This window comes from Tamandua tetradactyla, chromosome X, assembly GCF_023851605.1.
Source record: "Tamandua tetradactyla isolate mTamTet1 chromosome X, mTamTet1.pri, whole genome shotgun sequence".
NCBI classification, from domain to species: Eukaryota; Metazoa; Chordata; class Mammalia; order Pilosa; family Myrmecophagidae; genus Tamandua; species Tamandua tetradactyla.
This window is the reverse complement of record NC_135353.1, coordinates 129,051,523-129,075,420: the sequence shown is the minus strand read 5'-3', so window position 1 is coordinate 129,075,420 and position 23,898 is coordinate 129,051,523. Positions and strand designations below refer to the sequence as shown.

General features: G+C 37.6%; 1 protein-coding gene across 2 annotated transcripts in view; it reads right to left on the bottom strand.

The window, feature by feature from the left end:
* The window catches only part of PPP1R2C (PPP1R2 family member C), a 39,660-nt gene extending 16,194 nt beyond the window's left edge, over positions 1 to 23,466 (bottom strand). The window contains exon 1 of one of the 2 annotated variants that reach the window (XM_077145300.1): positions 22,578 to 23,466. In XM_077145300.1, coding sequence (XP_077001415.1) covers positions 22,790 to 23,341 — 552 coding nt within the window. In that variant the 5' untranslated portion in view covers positions 23,342 to 23,466 and the 3' untranslated portion in view covers positions 22,578 to 22,789. The remainder of the gene's footprint in view (positions 1 to 22,577) is intronic. The other variant, XM_077145301.1, reaches the window with a different exon arrangement.
* Positions 23,467 to 23,898: the final 432 nt, after the last annotated feature.

The window sequence follows — 23,898 nt, the reverse complement described above, 5'->3', positions numbered from 1 at the left end:
TTGGCAGGTTATGATAGGTAGCAAGGTCTACCTGAAGCTTGTGGTTCATTTATTCTTATTTTTTCATTTTCATTTTAATTTTTTTGCTTGTATGTCTGGCTTATTTCACTCAGCATTATGTCCTAAGGTTTGTCCATCTCGCCATGTGCTTCAGGACATCATTTCGTCTTACTGCTGCATAATATTCTATTGTATGTATATACCACATTTTGTTAAGCCACTCTTCTGTTGATGGGCACTTGGATTGTTTCCATCTTTTGTTGATTGTGAATAATGCTGCTGTGAACATCGGTGTGCCAATGTCTGTTTGTGTTACTGCTTTCAGCTCTTCTGGGTATATACCAAGCAGTTCTCTTGCAGGGTCATAGGACATCTCAATACTTAGTTTCCTAAGGAACCACTAAACTGTCTTCCATAACAGCTGCACCATTATACATTCCCATTAGCAGTACATAAGTGTTCCAGTTTCTCCACATCCTCTCCAACATTTATAGTTTCCTGTTTGTTTAGCAGCAGCAATTCTTAAAGGTATGAGGTGGTATCTCATTGTAGTCTTGATCTGCATTTCCCTTATAGCTAATGAAACAGAGCATCTCTTCATGTGCTTTTGAGTCATCTGTATTTGCTCTTCTGAAAAATGCCTTTTCATATCATTAGCCCATTTTATAATTGGGTTCTTTGTTCTTTTGTTGTTGAGTTGTATGATTTCTTTATGTATACAGGATATCAAAACCTTTGTCTGATGTGTGATTTCCAAATATTTTATCCCATTGAGTTGGCTGCCTCTTCACCTTTTGACAAAGTCTTTTGAGGTGCAGAAATATTTGCTTTTGAGGAGTTCCCATTTATCTAGTTTTTTTTTCTTTTATTGCTTGTGCTTTGGGTGTAAAGTTTAGCAAACTACCTCTTATTACTAGGTCTTGAAAATGTTTCCCTACATTTTCTTCTAGAAGCTTTATGGTGCTAGTTCTTATATTTAACTACTTTCATATATTGACCCACTTTGAGTTAATTTTTTGTGTAGGGTGTAAGACAGGGGTCCTCTTTCATTCTTTCAACTATTGGTATGCAGTTCTTCAATGCCCATTTATTGAAAAGACTATTTTGTCCCAGTTCATTGGATTTGGGGGGCATTTCAAAAATCAGTTGACCATAGATTTGGTGGTCTATTTCTGTACTCTCAATTCAATTCCATTGGCTAATAAATTGGTTCATTTTTAACTTATATTCTGTTCCATTTTCTCTCTCATTTTCCCCTGGAGTCCTTTTTAAAGTATTCAATTTGTTTTTTTTTTTCTATTGAGAACTCTTCATTTCCTCAAATGTCATGTGATCCCAAGTTATACATTAGACTTAAAAATACAGGAATAGGTATACTTTTTTTAAAAAAAAAGTACTTAATATAATTTCCTTTGTTACTGTGTATGTCTCTTTCTCCATTTAAAAGTGATGCTATTTCAGCCACTAGGGAGCTTTACTGTGGAGGGTGAAGAGAAAGGTATTAAAGGGGCATATTGAGCATCTCTCCTATCATCAAAACAAGGAGGTTTGTGGTGGTTAGCTTCATGTGTCAACTTGACTAACACACGGTGCCCAGTTGTCTGGTCAAGCAAGCACAAGCCTATCTATTCCTGTGGGGACATTTCACGGACTTAAATTATCATTATATTGATTGCATCTATGGCTGACTATGTCTGCGAACAACTGAGGGGAGTGTCTTGGAATGAGAGAGGCTTAATCCAATCAGTTGAAAGCTTTTAAGGGAAAGTTGAAGACTTCAGCAGTTAGAAGAGAGAACTTTTGTCTCTACTTCAGCCAGGCAGCCTCTCCTGGGTAATTCATTGAAGACCTTCATTGGAGTGCCGGCTTGCAGCCCGCCTTATGCAATTTGGATATATGCATCCCCACAGTTGCATGCAGCACTTTTATAAAATCTCATACTGTTTACAGGTATCTTCTGTTGGTTCTGTTTCCCTAGAGAACCCCGACTTACACAATGTTTTACTATAGTAAAAAGAACTACAACAGGAATCCAGGTCTTTCAATTCTTTTATAGGACTTTCTCCTGTTAGAATTTAGAGGCATTCTCTTCACATGGGTCTGTGGGGTGGTATACCTGATGTAGTTATTTCTGAGATAGTAATTCCATTAATATTATCCTGAGTTACACTTTACTTTCCAATTTCTGTACCTGCTAACTCTTAGCCCTGAACCCTGCAAAGGCTGTTCAGCTGTTTCCTCTCCTGCCTTCTTCTGTGTTGTGAGCTGAGACATCCACCACTATTTCATCTGTCAAAATGACCCCTTCCTTGTCATGCTGGACACCCAGGTTCGATTCCCGGTGCCTGCCTATCTGAAAAATAAAAAATAAAAAAAAAAACCCTTCCATTTTTAGTCTTTCAGAACTATGTTAAAATCTCTGATCAACCCCTAGGCCTTTCTCCACTTTTAGTTATAATGTTTCCTTTTGTACTTCTTGTCATTTCAGTGGGGTTTGAAAAGAAGAAACAAAGCTGGCCATCCTGAAAGAACCTGAATGAATTTTATGTGAATATAATTCTACTGAAGTCTATTCTATGGCAGAAAATTATAGAAATGGGTCAGGCTATTTATGCTAATTTTTACATGGTAGTTCCATCTTGATACTTTAAATATTAAAATACTGATTGGCATATTATTACTAAATTAGACATGATGCAAGTTTAGCAATTGTTTGCAAATGTTTATTGTTCTTAAACTTTACTGCATGACTAAAATCTGCATGTGCATTCTTACAAAAGCTTATAATTTACAAAGTATTTTCTTATATCACAGCTGATCTTCATTACAAGTCAGCAAAGGAGGGATATTAGGCTATTCTAGCTGAAGCATAGTGGTGAAGAGACTCAGACTTCTTGCCTTACAGTCTTGGTGTTGATACTTGGTGAAAACTATATTACTCTTCCTTAAACTACTTACTTAACTTTTCTTGTACTCAATTTCCTGGACTGTAAACTTAGAATGATAATAGTAATTATCTCATAAAGTGGTGATAAGAAATTATAATACCTACAAACACTAAGAATAGGGCCTGGCACTAATAAATTCTTAACAAATGTTAGATAACATTATCATTGCTATTATAATTATTATCATTAATTAATTCATCATTATCTCTTATTCTCATTTACAGATGACAAAACTGCATGGAATCCATCACGCTACTCTAAGACTCAGTTAAAAGACATAGATCCTGGATACAAATTCATGTGCTCTGACTCCATGTCAAAGTTATTTCTAATACACCATATTGTTTCAGCATGCATAAGAAGATTAAGGATCCTGAAAAAAACATTTAAATTGGAGATGTTCAAAAATGTTCTCTTTTACCCTAAAACACTAACCAAGAATGTGGTGTTACACATATTCTATGGATAGAGGTCAGGAGGGTATCTATTTAAATGGACATTCAAAGTCTTTTATCTCTGCTTTCTTAATACCAGGCTTGGATACTACACAGATACTAATGGTAGTGCATGAGAAATAAGTAATGTCAAATAGCATGCATATTACTTTTATTCTCCTCCATCATATTTTCTCCAAAATCCAACATTACAGACAGAGGATAATTTTTAACAATAGAAAAGGCAGATAGAAAATTAGAATATTATTTTTTTCCTTATTGCAGGCACCATAAAGCAAAGATTAGATTGTTGGAGTTGTTACACCAGTACTATATATATTGCTCAAACTATGATAAAACTTCAGCGTGTTTCAAAGTTATCATGGAAGAGCTTCCATCTCATAATGGTAACTTCTATATATTTTCTAACAGATGGTGTGGCCATCCACATTTTTAAGTGTGTTACATGGATTTTTAAGAATATAGATTGTAGACCCTGGAGGGTGGAGGCGCCTCCAGCCAGGCGGTTCCGAAGTGTGCGCTTAAAAAACTTCCAACCCGAGAGATCAAGAAGACAGTGTACCCCATTCTGGAATGGCTGACTGGCTGGGAGAACCCGCTCCGGTGAGATCGCCGAGGGGCAGGGGCTTCCCCGGGCCGGGGCAGCAGGCGGCCGGAGTCCCTCCCTCCCTCCTTCCCAGGCTGGCTGGGAGAATTGGACAGTTGGTCCCTTCAAGCTGTGGCGGCTGGTGCCCCACCAATGCGCAGCCCCCCGGACCAGCTGGGAGAATTGGATCGGAGATCCCCAGGCCGCAGAGAATGGTGACAAGGATCCCTTCCAAACACGTGGCTTCCTGGTCCGGCTGGGAATGGTGCACTCCCCCGGGCTGCGGTGGCTGGCACCCTCCCACCACGCTTGGCGCCCCGGTCCGGCTAGGAGATTCAGACGGGTGCTCTCCCGGGCTGCAGCGGCCGGTGATCCTCCCCGCATTCGGATCCCCGGGCCGGCTGGGAGATTCGGATTGGCACTATTCCAAGCCACTTCGGCTGGTGAACCTCCCCCACGGCGAGAGTTTTCCAAAGTTCAAGGACCCACAGCACCTTTTACTGGTGGGAACCGCAAACAAATGAGTGCCACGAGCGTCACCTACTGGGCAGAATAAGAAAAACAGAACCCAGGGATTTCACAGAAAAATCTTTCAACCTGTTGGGTCCAACACCCAGGGAAATCTGACTAAATGCCCAGACGCCAGCAGAAGATAACGGATCATGCTCAGAAAATTGAAAATATGGCCCACTCAAAGGAACAAACCAACAGGAGCTGAGACAACTAATGCTGAATATACGAACAGAAATGGAAAACTTCTTCAAAAACAAAATCGATAAATTGAGGGAGGACATAAAGAAGACATGGGCTGAACAAAAAGAAGAAATAGAAAAACTGAAAAAACAAATCACAGAACTTATGGGAGTGAAGGACAAAGTAGAAAAGATGGAAAAACAATGGATACCTACAATGATAGATTTAAAGAGACAGAAGACAGAATTAGTGATTTGTAGGATGGAACATCTGAATTCCAAAAAGAAACAGAAACTATAGGGAAAAGAATGGAAAAATTTGAACAGGGGATCAGGGAACTGAAGGACAATATGAAGCGCACAAATATACGTGTTGCGGGTGTCCCAGAAGGAGAAGAGAAGGGAAAAGGAGGAGAAAAACTAATGGAAGAAATTATCACTGAAAATTTCCCAACTCTTATGAAAGACCTAAAATTACAGATCCAAGAAGTGCAACGTACCCCAAAGAGAATAGACCCAAATAGGCGATCTCCAAGACACTTACCAGTTAGAATGTCAGAGGTCAAAGAGAAAGAGAGGATCTTGAAAGCAGCAAGAGAAAAACAATCTGTCACATACAAGGGAAACCCAATAAGACTATGTGTACATTTCTCAGCAGAAACCATGGAAGCTAGAAGACAGTGGGATGATATATTTAAATTACTAAAAGAGAAAAACTGCCAACCAAGACTCCTATATCCAGCAAAATTGTCCTTCAAAAATGAAGGAGAAATTAAAACATTTATAGACAAAAAGTCACTGAGAGAATTTGTGACCAAGAGACCAGCTCTGCAAGAAATACTAAAGGGAGCACTAGAGTCAGATATGAAAAGGCAGAAGAGAGAGGTATGGAGAAGAGTGTAGAAAGAAGGAAAATCAGATATGATGTACATAATATAAAAGGCAAAATGGTAGAGGAAAATATTATCCAAACAGTAATAACATTAAATGTTAATGGACTGAATTCCCCAATCAAAAGACACAGACTGGCAGAATGGATTAAAAAACAGGATCCTTCTATATGCTGTCTACAGGAAACACATCTTAGACCCAAAGATAAACATAAGTTGAAAGTGAAAGGTTGGGAAAAGATATTTCATGCAAATAACAACCAGAAAAGAGCAGGAGTAGCTATACTAATATCCAACAAATTAGACTTCAAATGTAAAACAGTTAAAAGAGACAAAGAAGGACACTATTTACTAATAAAAGGAACAATTAAACAAGAAGACATAACAATCATAAATATTTATGCACTGAACCGGAATGCCCCTAAATACGTGAGGAATACACTGCAAACACTGAAAAGGGAAATAGACACATATACCATAATAGTTGGAGATTTCAATTCCCCACTCTCATCAATGGACAGAACATCTAGACAGAGAATCAATAAAGAAATAGAGAATCTGAATATTACTATAAATGAGCTAGACTTAACAGACATTTATAGGGCATTACATCCCACAACAGCAGGATACAGCTTTTTCTCAAGTGCTCATGGATCATTTTCAAAGATAGACCATATGCTGGGTCACAAAGCAAGTCTTAACAAATTTAAAAAGATTGAAATCATACACAACACTTTCTCGGATCATAAAGGAATGAAGTTGGAAAGCAATAATAGGCGGAGTGCCGGAAAATTCACAAATACGTGGAGGCTCAACAACACACTCTTAAACAACGAGTGGGTCAAAGAAGAAATTGCAAGAGAAATTAGTAAATACCTCGAGGCAAATGAAAACGAAAACACAACATATCAAAACCTATGGGATGCAGCAAAGGCAGTGCTAAGAGGGAAATTTATTGCCCTAAATGCCTATATCAGAAAAGAAGAAAAGGCAAAAATTCAGGAATTAACTGTACACTTGGAAGAATTGGAGAAAGAACAGCAAACTAATCCCAAAACAAGCAAAAGGAAAGAAATAACAAAGATTAGAGCAGAAATAAACGAAATTGAAAACATGAAAACAATAGAGAAAATCAATAAGGCCAGAAGTTGGTTCTATGAGAAAATCAATAAGATTGATGGGCCCTTAGCAAGATTGACAAAAAGAAGAAGAGAGAGGATGCAAATAAATAAGATCAGAAATGGAAGAAGAGACATAACTACTGACCTCACAGAAATAAAGAAGGTAATAACAGGATACTATGAACAACTTTACGCTAATAAATACAACAATTTAGAGGAAATGGATGGGTTCCTGGAAAGACATGAACAACCAACTTTGACTCAAGAAGAAATAGATGACCTCAACAAACCAATCACAAGTAAAGAAATTGAATCAGTCATTCAAAGGCTTCCTAAAAAAAAAGTCCAGGACCAGACGGCTTCACATGTGAATTCTATCAAACATTCCAGAAAGAATTAGTACCAACTCTCCTCAAACTCTTCAAAAAAATCGAAGTGGAGGGAAAACTACCTAATACGTTCTATGAAGCCAACATCACCCTCATACCAAAACCAGGCAAAGATATTACAAAAAAAGAAAACTACAGGCCAATCTGTCTAATGAATATAGATGCAAAAATACTCAATAAAATTCTAGCAAATCGTATCCAACAACACATTAAAAGAATTATACATCATGACCAAGTAGGATTCATCCCAGGTATGCAAGGATGGTTCAACATAAGAAAATCAATTAATGTAATACACCATATCAACAAATCAAAGCAGAAAAATCACATGATCATCTCAATTGATGCAGAGAAGGCATTTGACAAGATTCAACATCCTTTCCTTTGAAAACACTTCAAAAGATAGGAATACAAGGGAACGTCCTTAAAATGATAGAGGGAATATATGAAAAACCCACAGCTAATATCATCCTCAATGGGGAAAAAATTGAAAACTTTACCCCTAAGATCAGGAACAAGACAAGGATGTCCATTATCACCACTATTATTCAACATTGTGTTGGAGGTTCTAGCCAGAGCAATTAGACAAGAAAAAGAAATACAAGGCATCAAAATTGGAAAGGAAGAATTAAAGCTATCACTGTTTGCAGACGATATGATACTATATGTCGAAAACCCGGAAAAATCCACAACAAAACTACTAGAGCTAATAAATGAGTACAGCAAAGTAGCAGGTTACAAGATCAATATTCAAAAATCTGTAGCATTTCTATACACTAGCAATGAACCAGCGGAGGGGGAAATCAAGAAACGAATCCCATTTACAATTGCAACTAAAAGAATAAAATACCTAGGAATAAATTTAACTAAAGAGACAAAAAACCTATATAAAGAAAACTACAAAAAACTGTTAAAAGAAATCACAGAAGACATAAATAGATGGAAGGGCATACCGTGTTCATGGATTGAAAGACTAAATATAGTTAAGACGTCAATCCTACCTAAATTGATTTACAGATTCAATGCAATAGCAATCAAAATCCCAACAATTTATTTTTCAGAAATAGAAAAATCAATAAGCAAATTTATCTGGAAGGGAAGGGTGCCCCAAATTGCTAAAAACATCTTGAGGAGAAAAACAAAGCTGGAGGTCTCACACTGCTGGACTTTAGGGCATATTATGAAGCCACAGTGGTCAAAACAGCATGGTATTGGCATAAAGATAGATATATCGACCAATGGCATCGAATAGAGTGCTCAGATATAGACCCTCTCATCTATGGACATTTGATCTTTGATAAGGCAGTCAAGCCAACTCATCTGGGACAGAACAGTCTCTTCAATAAATGGTGCCTAGAGAACTGGATATCCATATGCAAAAGAATGAAAGAAGATCCATATCTCACACCCTATACAAAAGTTAACACAAAATAGATCAAAGATCTAAACATTAGGTCTAAGACCATAAAACAGTTAGAGGAAAATGTAGGGAGATATCTTATGAAACTTACAATTGTAGGCGGTTTTATGGACCTTAAACCTAAAGCAAGAACACTGAAGAAGGAAATAAATAAATGGGAGCTCCTCAAAATTAAACACTTTTGTGCATCAAAGAACTTCATCAAGAAAGTAGAAAGACAGCCTACACAATGGGAGACAATATTTGGAAATGACATATCAGATAAAGGTCTAGTATCCAGAATTTATAAAGAGATTGCTCAACTCAACAACAAAAAGACAGCCAACCCAATTACAAAATGGGAAAAAGACTTGAACAGACACCTCTCAGAAGAGGAAATACAAATGGCCAAAAGGCACATGAAGAGATGCTCAATGTCCCTGACCATTAGAGAAATGCAAATCAAAACCACAATGAGATATCATCTCACACCCACCAGAATGGCCATTATCAACAAAACAAAAAATGACAAGTGCTGGAGAGGATGCGGAGAAAGAGGCACACTTATCCACTGTTGGTGGGAATGTCAAATGGTGCAACCACTGTGGAAGGCAGTTTGGCGGTTCCTCAAAAAGCTGAATATAGAATTGCCATACAACCCAGCAATACCATTGCTAGGTATCTACTCAGAGGACTTAAGGGCAAAGACACAAACGGACATTTGCACACCAATGTTTATAGCAGCGTTATTTACAATTGCAAAGAGATGGAAACAGCCAAAATGTCCATCAACAGATGAGTGCTAAACAAACTGTGGTATATACATACAATGGAATATTATGCAGCTTTAAGACAGAATAAACTTATGAAGCATGTAATAACATGGATGGACCTAGAGAACATTATGCTGAGTGAATCTAGCCAAAAACTAAAGGACAAATACTGTATGGTCCCACTAATGTGAACCGACATTCAAGAATAAACTTGGAATATGTCATTGGTAACAGAGTCCAGCAGGAGTTAGAAACAGGGTAAGATAATGGGTAATTGGAGCTGAAGGGATACAGACTGTGCAACAAGACTAGATACAAAAACTCAAAAATGGACAGCACAATAATACCTAATTGTAAAGTAATCATGTTAAAACACTGAATGAAGCTGCATCTGAGCTATAGGTTTTTTTTTGTCTGTCTGTTTGTTTGTTTGTCTTTTTTTTCTTTTTCCTTTTCTTTTTTTTTACTATTATTATTATTTTTATTTTTTTCTCTATATTAACATTCTATATCTTTTTCTGTTGTTTTGCTAGTTCTTTTCCTAAATCGATGCAAATGTCCTAAGAAATGATGATCATGCATCTATGTGATGATGTTAAGAATTACTGATTGCATATGTAGAATGGAATGATTTCTAAATGTTGTGTTAATTTCTTTTTTTATTTAATTAATAAAAAAAGAAGAATGTAGCTTGTATCTATTTGAAATCCATTGGACTTGAGATTGTTACCAACAAATATCCATATTTATAGTCCCTATGAACCAAATCTGATGAACAAATGGGTCAGAAAATCCCTAATAAATTTTTGTTAAAACATTTTGGGGGTCCTGCTGAAGCTTAATGGACAGACTAATAAAAATTCCAACAGAGCTAACTGAGTTAGCTTGTCTGTTCCAAGGTTCCATGCCAAGAGCTAGAAGGAAAGTGCTATTATAGCAATATTTAAGTGTGGCAATGCCTAAGGTGTATGTTCTTTCCTCAGTTTATTTCTCACAGCTAACTGTCCACTGGCATTTGCTGTGCAGGATTAGCTCTCAAATTTTAATGCTACACAGTATGTCAGCTTGCCCATCTGAGGATTGAGAAGAGACATTTGAGTTTAACACTAGATCACATCCATTTCAGATGCTAGATAGAGATTTGTTGCCCATTGGTTTCCCTGGGAAGCAGACACTGAGTTTGAGATTAGCATGCAGGAAGTTATTAGAGGATGCTCTCCTGAGCAATACTAGTAAAAGGGAGGGGGAGGAAATGAGATAGGGAAGAGAGGGAAGTCTGGTTATGAGTAAGTCTCAAGGGTAGACCTTGGCCAGCTCCAAAAGGAGCCTTGCACCTAGGATGACCTTTCTGAAATGTCTCAATTCAGGCCCAGATAGACAGGCCCCTTATACACACCATATTGATCAGTCATTGGATTTGGGCCACCCCATGAAGGGAGTGTGATCTAGGGTAGAGTATTTTACTCCAGCTGAGGCAAGTCCTGATAGCTGAGGGGAGAGATATCTGAGAGCAGTCTGTCAAGAGAACTCTCCACAGCTGTAATCCTAAACAGGAATTTGAGTGACAGATCACAGGGTTTACCACAAAACCTAATTTTGGTACAGCCAAGTCTTGGTTTCAAACACAAAGCTTAATCTGTGATTTGAACAGCATGTTGATCCTTTAATGCCTCACCCACTTATATGTGAGCAGTGGAGTTCACCCTGGTTTAAAACTAGGCAAAAAAAATCTAAGTATAATAAAAACAGGGACTATGATGGCTGTGATTGATCACTAGAGTCCATGGGAAGCTCTGAGACAGTGCTAACAATAACAAAAATAATATTAAAGACGGCCAATACTTACTGAGTGCTTACATTGTGCCTGGCACTCTACTGAGCACTCTCTGGGTATTACTTAATGCAATCCTCACAACAACCTTATGACATAGGAAACTCTCCATGTCACAAATGAGGAAATGTGGACAGAGAACAATGAGGAGGCAATGCATGAGTGCCTCTGGTTCTGTCACTCAGAGAAGATAAGGAGTTCTTGGACAAAGGCATGGGGGAAGGCTAACTCAGTGGCCTGTCCCATGCGTGTACCCTAATCTTCCTTAATGCAAAGCCTACATTGTCTTTACTCTCAGTTAAAGAGCAAGGTGCATTCCCACGGAGCTTTAGAAGTCAAAATATCAGCTGGAGAGGCAATTGACTGCTAGTCAGTAGTCAGGATTCCTAAGAAGGGACATACTCTCCTTGAAGGTTTTTCTAAGTTCTAAATAGAACAGTAGTCTCCAAATTAACATGAAAGCACCCTTTAATTTCAATTTATGTCCCCATTTATAAATGGAGAGACTGTGTGGCTATATACAAATATAGCTTCCCCTTGACTTCAGAAGTACTGGGCTAGAATTTGGTCTCTGTTTCTTATGAGATAGGAAACTTTACCTGAATTAGTTGGACTAATATGTCTTTAAGGCCCCTCCCGGTGCTAAAAATTTTATGTTGCCATGAGAGTAGAAAGTACTTAATAATAAGGGGAGTGTAGAAGGAAAAAAATGTCAGGAACACTTTGAGAATATAAAATGTCATGAGTTACTATAAATAATTGAAAGTGGTTCTTACCTGTGGTTTGGCTTCATGAGTCAGAATTAATTATTGTATTTAATAAACTTGAGTGTGTCCTAGTCATTTCAATGCATTTTAAAATTAGAATGTAGACTGGCTTTACATCCAAATACAACTTGTTGTTCTCCCATTTCATCTACTTTGCAGGCTTATTTGTGATGGAAACACCAAGGCCATCCTCAAACACATAGTTATGTGAGACAGCTAACACTCAAGACTTTCAGTTTGGGACTGTCATCTTTTCACTTTGTCTGCACCTGCGCCCCTCACAGTTCATGGCAGTGAAACTTGAGGAAACCCAGGGAGCAAGTTGTGTTTTTATAGGCAAACCATAGATGAATTATAAAATCTGATTCAACAGAGGAAGTGCTCAAGAACAAAATTCCCAGTTCCGTTCTACAATATCTGGTGGCTATAAGAAACTGTGCTGAGAGAAGGCGCATAGCTACTTTCTCCAAGAGGCCCAGTGGGAAAATAAAGAAAAATACATTCAGAAACGTCTAGCACTATTATAGAAATGATTGACAGATGTAAAGAAATTTTGTGTGCAGATGAGAATAATAGCTACCATTCAATGAATACTTACTAAATACTATGTGTTTGTTAGCATCTTCTTTTATAATCATCCCAACAACTATAGATGGAAGGTACTTTTATTATTATTCTCATTTGATTGTAAGGAAACTGACTTAAATTGTGCTTCGCCTTGTAATCAGCTGCTATATGGCAGAGACTAGATTCAGACCCAGATAGTTGTTATTGCAAAGTCTTTGCTGTTAATTACTACACTTTTCTATCTCCTCCCAGGTAAGCACTCACTATACTGATTTAGAACATTGAACTGAGAATTGCACTGAATGTTAAAGGAAAACAGTAAAATGAGGAAGCATATATTCTGGGCAAAATTAATAGCCCAAGCAAAGATGAAAAAGAAAAGTCCTCAAACTGAACAGGAGGCAGTGGAATTCCTACTATGTCAGTGCAACTCCAGTGTAACTGCAACACAGTGTACAGGTGGGTAAGGAGGAGGGTCTAGAGAAAGAGTTGCATAGGGAGGAGTGGGCCAGATTAAATATAAATGTGATCTGAATCTGGCAGTTTACCTGTGAAAGTTTCTTAGCAAACCAGTGTGCAGCAGTATCCTGACATTTAATGTGACATCTTTTTGCAAAATTGTATACACATTACCCATGTGCATGTACACCCACAGTAACACTGAAATCTGTTACATAGAAAGTTAAACTGAGTTAATTAAAAAGATGCGTTGTACAAAATTAAAAATTCACTCCCTTAATTGCAGTATTAAATGTTGAGCCACATTTCAAGTGCTCAGCAGCCCATATGGTTAGAGGTTACTATCTTGAACAACTCAGATATTGCATGCTATGATCACAGAAAGTTCTATTGGCAGCAGGTCCAGTAAAATTGTTCCAATTTATGTTTTCCTTAGTAAAAGAAAGTGGTGCTTTATCTCCCACATCCTCATCAAGAATGAATATTTTAATTTAAAAGAATGTTTGCCAACCTAATAAAAATGAATCTTGTTTGAAAAATAATGCATCATAGTTCTCAATTTTGAACATCCATGAAAACCATCTGGAAAACTTGTTAAAGCAGAGATGGCTGGCCCTCAGCCTCAGAGATGATGACTCAGTCAGTCTGGGGATGTGGGGGGGGGGGCAAAAATTTACATATTTAACCAACTTCCAGATGATGCTGATGCTGCTGGTCTGGGGACTAAGTGTTACATAGCACTGATATAGAGCTGGGTATGACATTGTTGGAATAAAAGGTAAGAGATTCAGCATTTGAACATTGAAATCATCAGCTTCTTGACAGCAATGTCACATGTGTGCTCCAATTTTGTCCTCCCACCCTGCCCCATTCCAGGTCCAACCCTACAGCTTCATGTTTTTTCTAAAACATGAGTCTACTCATGTCACTCTCCTGCTTCAGAATTGTAGTGATTCTTTTTGACTTTGTGTGATACGTGAGTGCTTTCATAGTCCTTCTTACCTCTCTAATTCCTTGTATTCTAATCCTCCTCTAAGACTCTGTGAACCTCCCTGAAAAACCCACATCATCTCTCACCTCCTTATGGTTTGCCAGCCTCCCAGAGTCCTCCTCTTTACACTTGGATAAGTTCCGTTTCTCCTCTAGGTGTTACCCTCAAAATCACTTCCATGGAAAGGCCTTTTAAGACTTTGGGAAATACCACTCAAGGGCCCCTATAACCACTCTTGGACTCTCTAGAAATTGCCAGGTGATATGTCTGAGTTTCCACTAATATGGGAGCTCTTTAAAGTCAGGCACTAAGACTTGGAACTTTGTGCATGAATAAATAAGCTAATAAATTATAATTGAACTATTGTTACTACAAACCTAGCAATCGTTAACCATCACATCTCCTCTTCCTGGAGCAAAGAGCTGTGTGTTTTCTTATAGTTTGAGCTATCTCTAAGAAAATTTACTCACAAATAGCATGGAAAAAATGATATGTCTTTAATAATCTCAAAGAAGCTGAATTTGCTTTAGGATTTTTCCGTCTGGGCACTACAAACTACAAAAGCAATTGTTTTCCCTAACCCCCTCCAGAAATTTTTGCAACAGCACAATTTCAAAAAGGACAACGCTTCCATCAAATTCTGATGTATTCTGATTTAATTTAAAATTTAGCAATGGGGTCTGACTATCAACTATCAGTAGTTGAGTCACTGTCTCATGGAAATACAGTTTGAAATTCATTGATAGGATGGCCATACATTAAACTTAGAAGCTCTGGGTTATCACTGAGGTTTGCAAATGCTATGGAACCATATGCCTTGAAAAAGAAAGAAAATTAAAAAAAAAAAAAAACAGAGGAAAGAAGAAATAGAAGCCTCCTTGAAAGAATATTTAGTACCCAGCATGCATAGGCCAGCTCAGTCATGCAAGAAGCTCTGCCTACACAATGATAAAAAAATCATTTACTTTCTGTAGGCTTTAATAATATATAACCTTACATTAGAGTGTGGCATTTATATTGGTGGATAAAATGCCTAAGGTAGCTTTCCCCCATACCCACACATAGACACACAGACATAAATACACACACACAATTTTCAGTTTTTCCTGGTCTTTTTGAAGCCTGCCTCCTTAAAGTCTCCAAAGATCTTTGCACATGCAGCTTCAGCTGCTAAACCTCAGCTAGTAAGGGCAATGGCTGACAGCTCAGCTCCTTTTTCCTCCTTTTGAATTTGTGTTACTTTTTGAGTCCCAGAACTTATGAACTGAATTTTGCAATTTTAAGCTCGTAGCACTAATCTGGTCATGTTTCTTATATAAAAAAAATTGATTGTATTCCTCCCCAGACTAAGGCTATTGGGGAGCTCCATCCCTTGCCTCTCTTCTTTCCTGGTTCTCTCCCTAATAAACTAAGTGTGGCATTGTGTTGGTCAAATAACACAACAGTGCAAGCAGCTGTCAACAGGAAGGGAGAGACTCTGCCCACTTGCCCCTCAAGGCTGGCATGGGGAAAGAACCCAGAGCACTAGGGCGAGGAGCCTAGGAAGTGGCTCCTGAGTGGTCTAGCCCTAAAGTTGAAGCTGGCATCATCTCACTCCCCTTTTACTTCCAAGTCTTCACCTTTCCTAGCCACCTCATTTTTTTTATTCAACATACAAAGATACAAACACAAACATTCTTACCATATGATGATTCCATTCTTGACATATAATCAATAACTCACAATATCATCACACAGTTGTATATTCATCATCATGATCATTTCTTAGAACATTTGCATCAATTCAGAAAAAGAAATAAAAACAGAAAAAACTTCATACATACCATACCCCTTACCCTTCCCTTTCATTGATCACTAACATTTCAAGCTACTAAATTTATCTTAACATTTGTAACCCCTATTATTTATTTATTTTTAATCCATATTTTTTACTCATCTGTTGATAAGATAGATAAAAGGAGCATCAGACACAAGGTTTTCACAATCACACAGTCACATTGCAACAGCTATATCATTATACAATCATCTTCAAGAAGCATGGCTACTGGAACACAGCTCTACATTTTCAGACACTTCCCTCCAGCCTCTCTATTATGCCTTAACTAAAAAGGTGATATCTATTTAATGCATAAGAATAACCTCCAGGATAACCTCTCGACTCTGTTTGGAATATCTCAGCCATTAGACACTTTTGCTCTTCCCCCTTTTAGTTGAGAAGGCTTTCTCAAACCCTTGATGCTGAGGCCAGCTCATTCTAGGATTTCTGTCCCACGTTGCCAAGAAGGTCCACACCCCTGGGAGTCATGTCCCATGTAAAGAGGGGGAGAGCAGTGAGTTTGCTTGTTGTGTTGACTGAGAGAGAGAAGCCACATCTGAGCAACAAAAGAGGTCCTCTGGGGGTGACTCTTAGGCCTAATTTTAAGTTGGTGTAGCCAATCTTTTGTGGGGTTAAGTTTCATATGAACAAATCCCCAGATTGAGGGCTCCATCTATTGCCTTGGTTGCCCCCACCACCTGTGAGGATATCAAGAATTCTCCACTTGGAGAAGTTGAGTTTTCCCCATTTCTCACGATTCCCTTAAGGGGGCTTTGCAAATATTTTTTTATTCACTGTTCAAATCACTCTGGGATTTATCGGGGCATCGCTCTGGGCAAACCTACAAAATCTCATGCCCTACTCAAGGTGCATGTATTTGTGGTGTTCAATTAAACTGTCCACATAAGTTATATTAGGAAATGTACTAGTCAAAATATAAATTTTGTACCAAATAAACACTTTTTGCTTTAGTCTCACACATAAGTTAAAGTTTTAAAATATTAATTACCGTCTATTTTCAACACCCTGCAGTATTGACATTCCTTCGTTCTTCCTCATGCAAAAACATATTTAAATTTGTATTTTTAGTCACTGTCATTATGCACTCTAGGCATTCCTAGATTATACCATCTCAATCTTTATCGTATGTCTTTCCTTCTGATTTCATTTGTGACCCCAGGCCTACTCCCTCTATCCCTCTCACATTCAGTTTCATTCAGTGTTCTAACATTATTGTAGCTACCTCATTTTAACTACATTTGCTCTGCACCACTTCTCCTATCTACCCCCTTTCTTCATCTTCTAGTAAAGGTGCTCTTCCCAAAGGTCCAATTTGTCACCAAGGTAGCATAAGGCCTATAAAACCATTCCTAAAACATGCAGAAACCAGCTCAATAGCCTAAGGAAGGGACATAAAATTTGAATGCACTGGGAAAATACTAGAGGTTTATAGTTCTAATTTTTTTTTGCCCATATTTCATTATACAACTGACTCCCTTTGCCTTCCATCTCCTTTTCTCTTCCCTTGTACTCTTTTCTTTTTTAATGCTTCATCCTGACTTGCGTCTCTCCCTGTCACTCCCATGGCCTTCCTTCCCATGTAGTCCAGCACGTGTAGAATTGGAAGTACAGGGTTGTGAACCTCATTGCTTGCAACACAGACCAGAAATCTCCCTGGCCCAGGGTTTCAATGTTCTCCAATATTCCAGAGAATAGTAGAGTGGCATAAACCATGATCCAACCAAAAGAAGCATGGTTTACATCTCATATTTTATATAACTGTTTTTCTTCTGGTAGGAAGTATCTATAATTCTTCATTCACATAAGATAAGGCAACCAAAAAAACTGAGCCTCATCTTGTGGAAAAAAGATTCTTGACGATTCCCCCAATGCAGAACCAATTGTTTTTCCCTCTTACTCTGCCCATCTATGCTTCTCTTGAATCCTTATATGGTTTTCCCCTTACCTTTTCTGCAATCTTCTCTTCCCCTAATCTTAGCCAGATGTTAATTGGGCCTCTTTCTTTCTGAACAAGAACTGGTCACGAGGGCTAGGCTCCCTCTGTCCTCACCTTCAGACAGAAGGAACTCAAAAGGGAGAAAATCCCATCAGAAGGCTGGCTCCACAGGCATCTGAAAACCACTTTTTTTGCTTTAAAATAGTTACATAATCCAAGCAAGAACTCTTGCCCTTCTTTAAATATTCAGTTCAGGTATCCTCTCCTCAGGAGGCCTTCATAAACAATCATTTCAGAACCATACAAAGGCACCCCCATGAGATTCGGGTTTCCCAGTGGCAGAGTTTGTGTTTCATTCATTTATCTTTCTCTCCTTAGCACAGGTTACTGTACCTGACATGTAGTAGGTGCTTGGTAAATATTTGCTCACTTGTCATCCAATGGAATCTGTAGGAGTGAATGTTCCAGGTTTCTTTTTGAATACTGACTCAGAGTAAGGGGTAGGAGGGAGTAACATAAGGACATGAACTTGGGACTCTGGCAGTGTGTGTGGGGTGACCTCCTAGGTTGGTAAACATTCTCCTTAGAATACACAGATGGTAGCAAATGCATTCTCACCTCACAGCTCTGCAGAAAGTCAGCCCCTGCTGCACTTCCAGACTGGGCATGCTCTCTGTAGCACCTTCAGTGCCTATCAAGGACCTGAGTGCAGGTGGTATTGTATATTGGGGAAAACACCCAATTCCATCAGCTAGCAGCTATGGATTTGGGCAAAGTACGCTATTTACTTAATTTTAAATTTCTTCATCTCTAAAATGGTCAAATCAATACTATTTCATAGAATTGCTGGCATAATTGAATGAGGAAATGATTTTGAAGCCCTAATATCATGTCTAGCATATTGTATATACTCAGTAAATGGCAATTATTGCTATCATTATCATCATTATTATTATAATTATTCAATTGAATGGAAAGAAAAACTGTTATTTTCCTATTTCTTCATTATGATTTTGTGTTCTCTTTATGACAGTTCAGAGAACTAGTGGCTCACTTACTCTGAGCCAGACATAAGCTAACTTTTAAAGTTAATGCATTTAATCTTTTAGTGTTAACTGCCTTCTTATTCTCTTCTCTCTCCACCTCTCCCAACTCTTCACTTCTAAGTATGTCTTCCTCTCCTTTCATTTTCTTTTCTTTTTATATTTTTGCACTTTTTTATTTTTCTTCTCTTTCATTTTCATAATGCTCCTTTACTCTGGCCCAAATCCTCTCCCAATCAGTAATTTATATCATGTCCTTCAATTACACTAAGGTGATTGAGAAGAGCCTACAGTATTACTCATGGGTGATGTTTACACTGGAATAACTACAAAATCCTTAAAATGAAAATACTTAGGTTTTTTGTGCTCAGTGTTTGTCAAATTGCAGGTTGCTAGCCATTTTCATGGAATCAATTTAGTGGTTCCTGACTATATTTTTCATATTAATGTGCTTTATTACATGTTTAGTGTTCTAACTTAAAGGAAAAAATGCAAACAATTTCCAAGTCTAGGGAGCAACTGCATTTTGCTTTAACTTTCAAATTGAAGTTATTCTTATTTTCACAATTTACTTGTACCATTATATGTCTCATATTTTAAATAACCAGCCCTGCTAAATCTAACCTGATAAATGAGTAAACAGATAATGACATCAAAAGGGTTAAGAAGAAGAGGTGCTATTGATAATGAATTGAAAGTAAAATCTTTCTTTGTTGGAACTGAACATTCTCTGATACTTTTCTCCAAAGGGAAATCTAACGTGAATTATAAAGTTCCATTTTCTGTACAGTCTAATGACCATATCACTTAATTAGGAATCATGAAACATATCTTTGGAAAATATATCTTTCTTGATTACATTTTACTAGGGTATCTAAAAACCTAATAAACGTGCTGCCTGCTGTATCTTTCTCCTTTAAGATGAACTATCTCCTTTCCAAAACTAGAAATGAGAATTTGTCTATGGGAACCTAAAAACCTAATGAGTGTGCTGGTTGGTATATTTAAGATAGGCTATCTCCTTTAGACTATCTTCTCTAGAAGAACAGAAATAAGAGTTTGTCTATGATTTCTGTCATTGCCAAAATAATCAATTGTTAAAGTTCTTACACTTTTTTGCCTGGTATAGCAGCTATTATTATAAATAGAAAGAACCTGGATGATTTCTAAAAACTAATACTGAGAAATCTTATATGATGAAAACTACAAATGCTAAACAATTAGATTGAAGAAAATCTAAATAAATGAAGAGGCATACTGTATTCATGTATTAGAAAACTTAACACAGTAAGAATGTTAATTCTCTTCAAACTGATATACAGGTTTAATACAGTTCCTATCAAAATCCCAGAAAGATTACTCTAAAATTTATAAGGAAAAGAAAGGCAACTAGAATATCTAATACATTTCTGAAAAAGAAGAATAAAGTGTGAGGAATTACTCTATCTGATGTTAAGATTTATTATGTAGCTATTCAAAAGACTGTGTAGTATTTGTGGAGGAATAGGCACATAGGTCAATGGAACTGAGTACAGGGAACTCAGAAATAAGCCCAAACAAATATGCTCACCTTGTTTTTGTGCTGGAGCAATTAGGTATCCATCAGTGAAAAAGAATGGACCTTGACCTGAGTCTCACAATTTATGCAAGATTTAACTCAAACGGTACAGAGACCTAAAGGTAAAATTTAAAACTATATAACTTTTAAAGGAAAATATTGGAGGAATTCTTCAAGCTTTAGGGCTAGGTGAAGAGTTAGACTTGACAGCGAAAGTACAATCCATAAAAAGAAAAATCGATAAATTATACCACAGCAAATTAAAAACTTTTTCTTTGCAAAAGACCTTGTAATTGGATGAAGACAAGTTACAGACTATGAGAATATATCTACAAAGTACACATCTAATAAAGGATTAGCATCTAGAATATATTAAAAAATCTTGAAACTCAACATATATAAACAAAACAATCCAATTAGAAAATGGACAAAAGATAGGTAGATATTTCACTGAAGAGGCTATACAGATGGCAAATAAGAAAGTGAAAAGAGGTTCAACATCATTAACCATTAGTGAAATGCAAATTAAGGCTTCAGTGAGGTATAACTGCACATTTATCAGAATAGCTAAAATAAAAAATAGTGACAACAAATGCTGGCAAGGATGTGGAGAAACTGGAATGCTCATGCATTGCAGATTGGAATGTAAAAGGATACAACCACTCTGGAAAAGTTTGGCAGCTTCTTTTAAAACTGCATCTACCATACAACCTAACAATTGCACTCCTGGACATTTATCCTAGAGAAACAAAAGTTTATATTCACACAAGAGTCTGAGCATGAATATTCATAGCTTCATTTGCAACAGCTAAAGCTAGGGCCAACCTAGATGTCCTTCAATCAGTGATTGGTTAAAAAAAAAAAACAACTGTGGTATATCTTTACCATGGATACAAATCAGCAATAAAAAGAAAGGCAACAACTTAGGTGCATCTCCAGGAAATTATGCTAAGTTAAAAAGCCAATCACAAAAGATTACTTATGGTATTACTTCATATATATAACATTCTTGAACTGACAAATTTATAGAAATTAAGAACAGATTAGTAGTTGCCAAGGATTAGGAGGGGGTGGGTATGGAAGGGAATTGGGCGTGGTTATAAAAGGGCAATATGAAGGATCTTACTGGTGATGCGTTTTCTGTATCTTTTTTTTTTATTTTTGCATGGGCAAGCTCTGGGAATAGAACTATTTTCTGTATCTTGATTGTAATTAATGTCAATATTCTGGTTCTTGTACTGTACTATTACTTTGCAATGTGTTACCATTGGAGGAAACTGGATAAAGAGTACACAAGATCTATCTATATTATTGCCTACACCTGCAGGTGAATTTACAATCATCTCAGTAAAAATTTAAATTTAAAAAGAAACCACACACACAAATTGTTTGGGCTGACTTCTATCTGCATACATTCAGGAACTATAACCATATCACTGGTTCCACAGGATTTTCAGCCAAAAACCTTACTTGTTTTTCAAAAGCTAGTTAGGATAATGGCAATCTATTTAGCATGCTGTAAAGCAGAAAGCTGTAGGTAGAAAATTAGCAGTTGAATTGCTTGTCTATAGCACTTCTGCAATTCAATATATTTTCTCCACCTATAAGATGACTGAATAGGCAATGATAGTCAAAGTAGGAAAGATATTGCTGCAATGAATATAAGCATATTTGGGAGAAGAAAGGGTTCAAAATGTTTTAGCAATCTTTATGATACCTCATAAAGGCAAAGGATTGTGTGTGTGTGCATGCATGGAGAGGGGTGGGGAAACAAAAGATACAGATTAAGACAATTATAGGTTGAAAACAGTGAGATAGCTACATTAGAATTATGCATTTTCTAAAATATTAATTTCAAGACTGCCTATTTATGATCAGAATAGAAGGATCGATTTTAGCTTGATAATACACAGTTATTTTTTATGAGAAAAAATTCCGTCATTTCCTTGTAAACACTGAAAGAAAATCAACAGGAATTTTAAAGGTACCAGGCCAAGGAAATACAAATTAAAGAAAAGCATTAAATACTTTTTAAGAAACCTGAATATTTATCAACCTCTACAACTGATTATGCCAATTGTGTTTTGATTTTCTAACAAAATATTTTTTGTGGTAAAAGTTAGCACATCTGGAGGAGTCACTAGTCACCCTTCCAAAGATATTGTTAAACTTTTAAAACATAGCTAGCTATACGTCTTATAGAAATTAACAAATATTTTTATAAAAGTAATGCAGTTTTGGACTGACGGCAGCATTTGTACTTGTGGTGAAGTACTAGGCACAAGAATATCAAGCAGTCATTTCAACCTAATCTGTTATTCTAATTTAAGATTACCATTTAGTTCTTGCAGTGCAATTTAATCGATACGCACGTCAGTACTTGAAGCGTGAGCTGAAGAGAACAAGAAGCACTGTATTATTGTAACAAGGTTTGTATCTGGCAAACAATTGAAGCCTTGAGCAAATGTCTTCTACGAATTGTGTGGTTTGGTTTGCAGTCGAACTCTCGTAGTTAGACCCTTCATTTGAGTCTTCTTGAGTCTTCTGTCATAGTGCTTTCTTCATCGGCAGAATGCGGACTTTCTTCCTTTTCATCTCCTCACCTTGTAGGTCTTTTGAAATTAATTGCCTAGCCAATTTAATGCTCAGTCCTTCATTGTAGTGAAGCTTCCTTTTCATTTCAAACTGTGGCTGTTTTTCCTCTTTGTCACATAGGATGCTATGGTCCTCCTCCCCAGAGCTCTCTTGTTCGTCCACCTGAGGCTTAGGTTCCAAGGTTTCTCTGGCGACTGCTTTCTTAGCTAACGTGTCCGGGATCATGGCTTCCCTTGTTTCTAAATCACTCGCTGGATCTTCACCATCGTCTAGCATAGCAAAGTATGGAGTACTCGGCTTGTTTTTCTCTAAACCACAGTCTTTTTCTGTTGGGCGGTACGTCGCCAGGACGTTCGATTCATCCCACTTCTGGGAATTTTTTCGCAGCGTCCCCTCAATAGCCCCTCCGTGCTGTTGGGCAGGAGCCGCCACAGAAGAAGCCGTGCAAGCTTCGTTCTTCAGGATCCCCTTGATGGCCCTGTGCGAGGTGGTGGAAGCTGCCATGCCTCTGGAGTCAAAAACAGCGTGAGGGCCGGGCTGCTAAGCAGTCACCCACTGCGCTCCGGCCACAAGCGGCAGCACTCATTGTATCACAAGCGCCACGGCGCTCTCGGAATGGCACCAGGACCCCTGCGCCATCTCAATACTCTCAGCTAACCACGCCACAATCGTTGCTGCTGTCATCACTGCGTGAATGGCCCCCTGGCCCAGGAGCCGCGCTGATGCTTTTTTAATTTCCTTTTTTTTTAGGTGATTAGGAAACGTCCATGCCTTGCACATAAAAAGAGTAAACACTGTTTTATGAACTTTTTATGCCCCGTCTGCGTAATGCTATGTACTATGTATTTCTTTTACTGTGAGTCACTATCAAAATTTGGAAATCTACTACTTTGATTAGTAAGATTGAACGCATCATTTATAAGGCGATTAACTTTTTCTCCCCCTTCCTCTCAGGCTACTTATCCCAGTGAATGAATGGCCCCATCATGTAGCCACTTACACTAGCTGGAAACTTGGGTATCATCCTTGATACCCTCCTATTGTTAATTTTTCAATACAGC